Source organism: Phyllostomus discolor, chromosome 2 (genome assembly GCF_004126475.2).
Source record: "Phyllostomus discolor isolate MPI-MPIP mPhyDis1 chromosome 2, mPhyDis1.pri.v3, whole genome shotgun sequence".
NCBI classification, from domain to species: Eukaryota; Metazoa; Chordata; class Mammalia; order Chiroptera; family Phyllostomidae; genus Phyllostomus; species Phyllostomus discolor.
Window position 1 is genome coordinate 144521570 of NC_040904.2, and position 10593 is coordinate 144532162.

The 10593-nt window shown below is 48.5% G+C and overlaps 1 protein-coding gene across 1 annotated transcript; it reads right to left on the reverse strand.

Annotated features, from left to right (window-relative positions):
* Positions 1–635: 635 nt before the first annotated feature.
* On the reverse strand, positions 636–8114 carry LOC118498428 (maestro heat-like repeat-containing protein family member 1). Its single transcript, XM_036016484.1, has 7 exons — positions 7840–8114; positions 7097–7140; positions 6252–6393; positions 5722–5774; positions 5009–5122; positions 1970–2146; positions 636–779 (listed from the first exon to the last, which is right to left on the reverse strand). The coding sequence occupies exons 1-7, from the start codon at positions 7841–7843 to the stop codon at positions 636–638; spliced, it is 678 nt and encodes a 225-aa protein (XP_035872377.1). The 5' UTR covers positions 7844–8114.
* Between the last annotated feature and the right edge of the window lie 2479 nt (positions 8115–10593).

The following is a 10593-nucleotide window of genomic DNA, read 5'->3' on the forward strand; positions in this document are numbered from 1 at the left end:
GCCCATGGTTTCCACTCATCCTGGTCATCATCATCATTATCATCATCCTAATTGACATCATCAGAATATTAGTGTTTAGTTTGCACCAGCCTTATACTGTCATTTCATGGATCCCCACACTAATGCTTTTAGGGACACCGTTTTGCAGAGGGAGAAAACATGTTTCCCAAATCTAGACACCCAGCCCAGATCAGAGTTCCAAATCTACATGACTGGTGGACATCTCCACCTGGCACCCCCAACCCCTGCTGGTCAAAAACTGAATGCATCGTCTTCCTCCCCCTTTTGTCCTGGGTTCCTGGTCTCAGTGAAGGATACTCTTCTTTTCCCACTGAGATGCCAGAAACCCAGGAACCATCCTGGATGTCCTCTTCCTCTTGTCTTTCTCTTCTGTGTTCAGCTTGTCAGCAGGTACTAGCAGAGTTCACTTTTACTTCCCTGTCAAAGAACTCTGCATTCCAGTCCTGCTAGACCTCTGACTGTTCTCTAGATGGGCCCCCAAAAGCTCCTGACCCAGAGTCTTGACTCACACTGTTATGTCAAGTGGGAATGACTGCCTCCCTCCTTCTTTGAAACTGGCCTCAACCAGCCCAAGCCCCAGGCAGCCCACATGGCCAGTATGCCTCAGCAACAGTTCACGTCACGTAGCCTTTAGTAGGCCATTCCGTGTAGTTAGCTATCTCCTTCCTGTACGTGTCATCTCCCCATTGATAGTGCTTGCACCTTGGGCTTGGAGAGTCACTGCTGCTGCCCAGGATGGTGATGGGTGCTCTGAGGATCTGGCAGGGGAAGGGCCACAGAAAGGGGAGGCCTCAGAGCATGGACACCAATGCACAACTCATCAACATGTGGAGAGTGCTTGGGTGCCAGGCGTTCTTCCCAGTGCTTTTACATTTTATCCTCAAAACCATCCTATAACACACGTCATTTCATGCATCCATCACTTCTGTGGGATTCCACCAAAAATGCACAATCTGAATCTAATCATGAGGAAATATGAAACAAACCAAAACCTAGGCACATTCTGCAAAATTAATGGTCTGTACACTTTTAAAATGTCAAGATCATGGCCGTGACTGGTGTGGCTCCATGGGTTGGCTCTGTCCCACAAAGCGAAATGTCCCAGGCTCGATGCCAGTGAGGGCACAAGCCTGGGTTGTGAGTTCGGACCCCAGTTGGGACTTACGCAAGAGGCAATTAATCAATATTCCTCCCACATGTCAGTGTTCCTTTCCTTCTCTTTCTACCTCCCTTCCCCTCTCTCTCCCTGAAAATAAAGAAATGAAATCTTAAAATGTCAAGGTCATGAAAAATAAAGATGAGGAACTTGTTCCAGATTAAAGAACAATAAAGGAAATGACAACTGAATGCAGTGTTTGACTCTGAATTAGACTCTGGGCCACAGAAAAGAATGTTTTTCTTTTGCTCTGAAACACATTGCTGGGACAATTGATGATTTTCAAATTGGATCTATAAACAAGATAATAGTGCTGTAGCAACAATAATTTCCTGATTTTGGTTACTGTACTGGGCTTATGTAAGAGAATACCCTTATTTTTAGGTAATGGACACCAAGGTATTTAGGGGTAAATGAGCATCATGACTGCAGCATCATTTCAGGTTCAGAAGATGCAATAACAACTTATAAATAAATTAATGACATAATTTATCTGGGAGAAGATAAAGCAAACATGGAAAAACATTAAGATTTTGCAGAGAGAATTTGTTGGGAGAAGAATAAACAGGAGTTCTTTGGCTTTTGTTTTTGCAACTTTTCTTTAAGCATAAAATGATTTCAAAATTAAAACAAAACTTTTTAGGAAATATCCTATAAGTCCCATAGCCCCATCTTATAGAGGAGGAAACTGAGGTGCAGAGAGAAGTTGCTCAAGGGCACACAGCTAATAGGTGACAGGGCTGGGATTCCAACCCAGGTGGTCTGGCTTGCCAGGTTCCAGCCTCTAGCCACCTTGCCAGCCTGCCTCTCAAACTGAAAATGCTCCCCCTCTGCCAGTGCACTCTGCCTCACCTCCCTGTCCTGCAGCTCCTCATGGGAAGTGTGGAGCAGGGCAGACAGCAACATCTTGATCACTTCCTCATTCATTGAGGTCCGCAGGGAGAAGCCAAAGAATTTATACAGGAAAGCCTAGGAAAGGTAGGGGACAGGGCCATGCATAGCTTGGGATAAGGTTAAGGCAGGTATTTCTAACACTAGCCACCACCTTCACCCACAGCCCCATCCTCCACCCAGTCCTCTTGGCCTCTGAGGCATCTGGATAAGGCAGCAATCCCACGGAGCAGGGGTGAAGGGGAAAAGAAAGCTGCATTCCTAATTTCTCAGCATCTTAGGGATCACCCTTCATAAACCTTCCCTCCTGCACATACTTCCCATTTCCACCCAAGAAATAAAAGACAGTTCCTTAAATTTGCGTAAGTTCAAAATCAAAATTGCATAATTGGAAAGGTACTCTTAGGTAGTCCTTCTCTCTCCCTCCTCTGAATTTCAGTGGCCTTTGTCCTTGCTTACTGCACCTTGCCCAGCCAACCTTGTAATGCCAGTCACTGTGGACTCACCCACTCCCTACCTCAGGGTCTCTGCACTTCTTATCTCTCTGTCTAGAAATTTCTTCCCTGGGCTCTTCCAAATGTCTCATCCCATCTGTCAGATCTCACCTCAGTGAGCCTTCCCTGACCTCCAGCTCGCCACGTCTCAGGTGAGAACCAAGCTCAGGAGCAGTGTCTATCCGGTTCATTGCTCTGCCCCAGTGCTAACAGTGCCAGACGCAGCAGGCAAACAGGACCTACAGCTGTGCAGTGAGTATCTTAATGCACTCCCAAACAGCCCCTCTATGGGCATCTTTCCCCCTCTGGTGGATGCATGTGGTGTGTCCTTCAGACCTTAGAGTTCCTTCCCTTCAACCCGCTGCAGGCACCTTTGTGAACAGCTACAACCCGCAGCCTTCAGGGAGAGACCTGCCCTAAGGAGAGCGGGATGGGAGGGGGGACTGCCTTGCCATGGGGGCCTGGGAGCTACATTGCTTCATTGCTTGCTACATTGTTCTGTCTCCTGTCCCTGCCCTGACCAACCAACCTTGGATACCTGGAGCCAGTGACAGGGTAAAGGGGGGCCTGGCTACAAAAGCCCCCTGTCTTGTCTCCAGGCAGGAGCGACTCTGCAGGGCAGTGTCCAGCCAGGGCTCCCAGGGCATCAGGCCACAGCCTTGCTTAGTCTCTCCTCCCCCTCTACTTCCACGCTAAACCACTTGATAAGAATCCTCACCTGACCTGAGGCACCTACTTCTCCGTGTAGCTGGCAAATGACCACACATCTTCCCAGACTTACTCCTCTGCAGGAGACTCACCTTCCTAGCTTGCCTAGGAAGGCAGCTCCCATGATGCCAAACTTTCAGTGCTAAAATCCCAACCTTCCTGAGCAAACCTGCAAAGTGGACTGCTCTGAGAAAGCATCTCTGTCCAGCCCCTGCAGGCCTCCTCTGTGCTCCCAAGCACACAGTGCATTTTCCCACCCTGACACAACACTTAGAATGACTGCCCGTTTCCTTGTCCATTCACTCAAGCAGACAGTGGTTTCCTGAAGGCAGGCAGAGTCTCCTCTTTTATATATGAAGACCCTGAGCCCACTCCACTGTCTGTTCTGTCACAGGTATTTAGTACACGTGTTAAAACTTCACAAGATCAGAATTCCTGCTTGGTTCATTTTGTATCCCTACCAACCACGAAGATGTGCATACACTAGATACTTCATAACTATTTGTTCAGTGTTTTCCTTGAGTTATCAAAGTAAACTTTAACTTACACATTTGCACATTCAAATCACATTGACAAGAGGGGACCCCACAGTCTTTATCCCTCGGTTAAATTACTTCACATGTCCCAGTGTAAACTGAACAGGGTTTGAAGGGTTGAAAACCACTGAATGTCTTTTTTCATTCTTATTTATTCTGTTACAGTTGTACCAATTTTTCCCATGTTGCCCCCACTCCCACAGTAAGTCCCCACACCATTGTCCATGTCCATGGGTCACTCATACTTGTGCTTTGACCAGTCCTTTCCCTTTCTTTCCACCATTCCCCTCCTTTCCCCTCCACCCACCCTTCAGCTACTGTCACAGAAACATAAATATGTGTTAATACTTAGAGAGCAAATAGTCTTGGAAATAAAGCCTCTTTCCTGGAACCCCCCCAGAGCCCAGAAAAGTGTTGCTCAGTGACAGGAAAACAAGGATCGAAATCAGGAGACCTGGATTCAGGTGCCAGAATTACCAACAATTTGTTTACGACTCTACATTTTTCTTGGACTGTGTTTCTTCATCTGCAACGTAGGGGTGATGGTGGCTACCAAGTTGTAAGGCTTTTGAGTTAATTAAGCACCTTCATAGCTTCCCTTGTTCAATCCTCATTCAATCTCCTGTGATGCAGAAGCTACTTTTGCTGCTTCCCAAGTGAGGCCACTGAAACCTCACGCATGCTAACCCAGGAGCACACGGAAAAGCCAGAGCAGGACCCCAGGCCTTCGCCACCACAGACCTTGTGCTCTGTGAGCAAGGGAGCCTCTACTTCTTCCTCAGCTCTGTATCCCCAACACAAAGCACAGTCCCTGGTCTATGCTGTGCCCTCGACTATTACTTGGATTAACTTGAATCAATATGACTCTAAAATCAATAATCTTTCCACTGCATTCAAGTACCAGCTCTGTTCTGTTATAGAAAACTGGGGGGTGCAATGAAGACAGCAGAGGGCTAAGCTCTTGATAAAGCCTCAGACACTAAGCAAATGTACGGCACTTTGATGTTTCTGAAGTGCCAGTGGGACCGCCAGCTCCTGGTCCTCTCCACCCCTCAACTCCCAGGATGCAGGAACACCTGATTGCTCTTCCCCCACAGCCTGTACTCCACACATGTACCACCCCCTGTGTGACCACCAGACTCCTCCACCCACAGCCTCTACCCCAACCTCCTCCCTCGCAACCACCACACACCCAGACACACCTTGTCGTCTCTGTCTCCATCATCATTGAAGGAAGTTATCATCTTCAACACGACTCTGACCAGCTGCTGCAGCCAGTTGTCATCATCAATGGCCACTAAAGACTGACTTAAAAACTGAGGAAGAGGAAGGGACAAGGACCACAAACGACAGTGGCAGGGCTTCTCTGCCCCACAGAAGCGGGGTCAAGAAGAAGCAAGAGACAGGGGTCATGGTCTGTACACATGGAAAAAGAGGCAGGGGTCATGTACATGTACATGGCCTGTACGTGTGGGGTGAACTACATGGTGGGGCCCATCAGGACTGGAGAATGATAACATGTGACAATGATGATAACGCCAGTTATGCGTGTGAGGCCTTTTGCAATTTACAAGGCCCATGCCGATGTCACCCTGTTTAATTCTGGAGGACGAGAGGAACTTGCATTTTACACATGAAGATCCTGAGGCATGGAAAGGCTATGTAACTGGCCCACGGACACACAGCTAGGGCCCTTTCCCTTAGTCCCCTGATATAGGTAGGGCCTTGAGGTTGTGGAAGGTGAATCAAGGCTTAGGACAGAGTCAGAGACTGAGTCAGGGGCCAGGAGGCAAAAGACCACAGAAAGGTTTCCTGAGCCTCCATCTCTAGGGGGCCTGAGGCTCTCCTCCCTCAGGATCCTGAAGAGGGCAAGGGAGGCAAGTGTGGAGGGAGGTAGCTCTGAGGGACGGCTTACCTGGAACAGCCTGTCCTCCCATTCCTTCTGACTCAGGTCCTCCTCAGAGTGGTCTAACAAAGGAAAGAGCATGGGACCCACCGAACAGTAAGGCCCCAGCCAGGGGGAAAAACACTTAAAGACCATGCAGCACTGAGCCTACAGGATAACTGCTCTCCCCCTTCACAGGGATCCCAAACATGAATGGCTTTCTAAAGGTCAGACACAGCTGGCCAGTGTCAGAGCAAGGAAACAAAACTGGCCTGTGCATTTCCAAAACCCACACTCTTCCTTCATCCTCTGCCCATAAGAAGGGGCAGGAGTCATTCTGGGAACTCTGGAGCCACAGAACTCTGGGCTGCGTATCTGCTCAATGCCAAGTACCACCCAAATAAGCAGAGCCATTCCACAGCATCTCAGAGGGACAGAGAGGCTGGTCCCAGTGTCCCTCACCCCAAGGAAGGTCCATCCTGCACCTTGAGACTCCACCTCTTCTGGAGTCTGCCCAATGTCCCAGCAGCTGTCCTTCCTGCTCCTCAGCAACCCCTTACCTTCCAGGATCTTCAACATCATTGGGATGGCCTGGTTCCACAGCTGGCCCACATTGGAGTGGATAACGGGGTGCAGGGCATGAAGTAGCCTTAGAGAACTTGCACCCAGCTCCTTTACCCTGTAAGGCTTCTGGGAAAACAACTGAGAAGCAAGAAAAGCAAGCAGGAGAAAGAATTGAAGGGAAGAGAAGGAAGAAGATTAGAACAAACCAAAAGAATGGCAGAGCTAGAGCTTTCTTTTCCACCTGTTAAACCTTACATCCTCCAAGATGATTTTGAAACATCACCTCTTTTGTGATGCCTTCCTGATTTCTGGACCCCATGTCAGCCTGTTGTCCTTTGAAGATCTCATTGCACCCTGTGTATTCATCTATTAGTACATTGATCACACTGGATTATAGATGGTTATACCCAGGCTTGTCTTCCCACTAAGACTGTACAGCTCAAGAGTAGGGCTACCTTTATCACTCCAAGTGTTCAAAATGCCTAGCACATAATGTCTGGGAAAATAGAGAAACTCAAAACAGAGATCCAGAAAGGCATATGGACTCATCCAAGGTCACCAGACCATAGCTCACAGTAAGGTCACATAAGAGACAGCTGGGCCTTTCTCATCCCCTACTCCTTCCCCACCTCCAGACCCCACCACTATGCTCCCAGGTCCCTCCTCCAAGGACATTGGCCCCATTGATCTACTTAGTCCACGTCCAGCATAATGCCTGAAATAGAGCAGTACTCAACTCTTTGTGGAATGATTGTATAGACGGATGAATGGATGGGTGGATGGATGGGTAGATGGGAGAATGGATGGATGGGTATGTATTATTCATCCTGGCATCACTTACCACAAGTCGAGTGAGGAGTCTCTGTGGTAAGATGACCTCGGCAGCTAAGTTGAAGAGAGGGTAAAAGAAGAGAACAGAGTCAGTGCTCGCTCTAGGATGCCCAGCCTCCACACTCCACTGGCAGGTCCCCATCAGTACTTCAGAGGAGGAGGAGGAACAAAGTGGACAGGGAACCTCAGTGTCAATGCCATGGGGGCTTCTGACATTTAGACTCAGCCTAAAAACAAAGCATTACATTTTGGCCTATGAGATACAGACAAAACATACACACACCAAGTAATGTGCTGATCAGACACCTGAACTCCACCCGTGACTCCCTGTAGGATTAGAGGTCAGGGATGGGGTGAGCCCAGAATGTGGCTCAGACTTGGGGCAAAGGAACAACTAAGGGTCAGGAATGTCTGCCTATTCATTACTTTGTGATTAACAATGCTCACACATCTCAACTCCAGTGTTTTAAAATGCGAAAAAAAGGCAAGAAGGAACTGGGTCTTCCAGAGGTATGCCCTTTCATCCATAGGGTCAAATGGCCCTAAGTTGTTGCCTTAACCCTTTGCATTACTCCTCCCATCATGGCCCAGGCTTGGGACCTACAGCCTCCCCCACAAATCTGGGCCCTCTCCCCTGCACCCACCACTCCTGCAGTGTCACAGCCAGCCTCCCACCCCTGCACTCCGTGCTCACAACAGCCTGAGTTTCCACAGCGAGCACCTGTCCCCAAGTGGCCCTGCTCTTGGACTTACGCATGAGGTCAAAGTCGCTAAGCTTGGGATCCTCGCCCTGGGAGAAGACCTTCAGAGCCTTTTCCGTGGCTGCCTTATTCAGGGGCACAATGGCCGAGATGTCACTGGGGTAACATGCCAAAGTGATCAGTTTGGGCAAGGTTATCTGTCAGGAGATGTGGCAAGAAATGTCAATGCCAAGCCTCAAATCAATCCCAGTTGTAAGTTCTCCAACCCCATGACCTTGTCTTCTCTTCCTGGAGGGGCATTTGAGCCTGTGTACACAGCCCCCTAACCCATTCACATTCGTTTTCTCTCTCTCTCTACTCTCTCCATCACCTTCCATGTCTGCCTCCCTCCCTCTCTCCCTCCTTCCTTCCCTCTCCATATTGCTAAAAATAGAGCCAAAGCATGGATTAAAATTACACTATGCAGTACTTGATTAGATAGATGGGGGCTTCTTGAAAGGCCCCCATCTATCTAATCCATACATTTGGAATGCATGACTTGTAATCAGGTTCATTGGGCAACCTTCCAGAGACAAACTGCTGAAGATCAAGAGGCAAATCTTACTGGGAGGGAGAGTCAATCTGATGTTCTTTTTTTCCCACAGCCCTTTACTCAGCTCTGAAGCAAATCAGCTCACATGAGCCTCCAGGGATCCCTACACATTGCTAATTACAGGCAGGGAATATAATCACCCCCTCTTTTGCAAAAGAAGACACTGAAGCTAAGACAACAAAATACTCAAGATTTTACAGCTGGAAACTGGCTAAGCAGGACTGAAGCTCAGGCTTCCAGATCCACCACCCAGTGGCCCTCTTTTGTTCTTTTGTTGCACTGATTAGTCCTCAGAGGAGCCCAGGCACTTGAGTGGAACCAAACTGAGGTGGAGAGGGTGGAAGAGACAGCACAGGGGATTAGAGGTGGGTGGGGGTGATGTAGATTGTGGTCTGAGGGCCAGGATAGTGATCTGGGAGCCAGGGAAGGAGACAAAGGAGAGGTCGGTTTGATCCTAGATATTTGTACTTGTTCAAGAATTCTTGAAGAGATGATTCGAATGTCCTCTTCATTCTGGAATAAGAAAAGGAAGGATTTAAATCTGAAGCTAATGCTAGCTAAGTCTCTGGGTTCAAGGCTTCTCCTGGCTCACTGCTCAGGGTTTTAGAGGCAAAAGGCCCTTCCCACATGCTAGGCTACCCTCTTCTTGCCTTTATGCTTCCAACCCTGCCTTTCACTTCTTCTCCCCCTCCCCCGAGGCCCCGAGACCTGCCCCCATCCTTGGTCCCCTCTCTGCCCAGCCCCTGCTCACTGTGGGGTCAGGCTCGCTGAGCCGGGCAACGTAGCAGATGGTGGAGTTTCCCTCTGGCTGGGAGAGGTAGTCATGCTGGCTCAGCACCTCGATGAATTCTAAGAGAACCTTTGGCACCTGTGAGGTTACAAACCATTACGAGACAAAACAGGAAGGTATGTCAGTGACTGCCAGTAAGACCCTTCATGTTCCAGGTGAGGACACAGAGAGCACAGAGAAGCAAAGCAGGTGAGGGGCTCAGATCTTCTGACTCCAAGCCCAGTGCGACTCTTCAGTGGGCTCTGGGTGATGACAGACCACCAGCCACTGAGCTTGACCACTTCTGTACTTTGCCCTGAAGTTCTGAATCACTTCCTGCCACCTTCCTGGCAAACCCTAAGCACTTAGCTTGCCCACACCTTATTTCCCCAGAGGGATATGAAAATTAGCAGGAATGTTGGGTCGGGGGGAGAATCCAAGTGCAGGAAAGGTCCCATGTTCTGGCCGTCCTAGGAAAGGCTAGGGATCGATCCCACAAGTCCAGAGGGCCATCCTCAGGATTTAGGATATCCACTAAACTCCTGAGGAGTTACATTTTTACTTTAGGAATGATGCCATTGTTGTCCATTTGGCACCTAAAGCACTGCTCCCCTGTTCCCCTGTCCTGTGTGATCCTGAGCTGGAAGCGGTCTCTGCTGTCTCCAACCCTGTCTGCAGAGCATGTTAAGCTATGGTCTCTCACAGGGGACTGAATCACTGAGCTGGAAGATAAGATAGCAGAAAACACACAATCACAATGGCAAAGAGAAAACAGAATCCACAAAAAATGAAGATAGTTTAAGGGGACTCTGGGACAACCTCAAACATACAAATATTCACATCCTGGGGTGCTGGAAGGAGAAAAGAGCACAAGAGGTTGAAAACCTCTTTGAAAAATTAATACTGGAAAATGTCCCTAAACTGGTGAAGAAAATAGACATACAAGTCCAGGAAGCACAGAGCCTCCAACAAAATGAACCCAAAGAGGCCCACACTAAGACATACCATAATTAAAAAGCCAAAGGCTAAAGGCAAAGACAGAATTCTAGGAGCAGTAAGATAAAAGCAATTACTTACCTACAAGGGAGCACCCATAAGACACTCAGCTCATTTCTTAACAGAAATGTTGCAGGCCAGAAGTGATTAGCAAGAAATAGTCAAAGTGATGAAAAGTAAGTACCTATGACCGAGATTACTCTACCCAGCAAAGCTATCATTTGGAATCAGAGGACAGATAAAGAGCTTCACAGACAAGAAAGAGCTAAAGGAGTTCATCACTGTCAAACCAGTATTGCAAGAAATGCTTCCCTGGCTGGTATGGATCAGGGGTTGGAGTGTCTTCCTGTAAACTGAGAGGTCACTGGTTCATTCCCAGTTAGGGCACCTGGCTAGGTTGTGGGTTTGGTCCCCAGTCAAGGCATGCACGAGAGACAACTGATTGATGT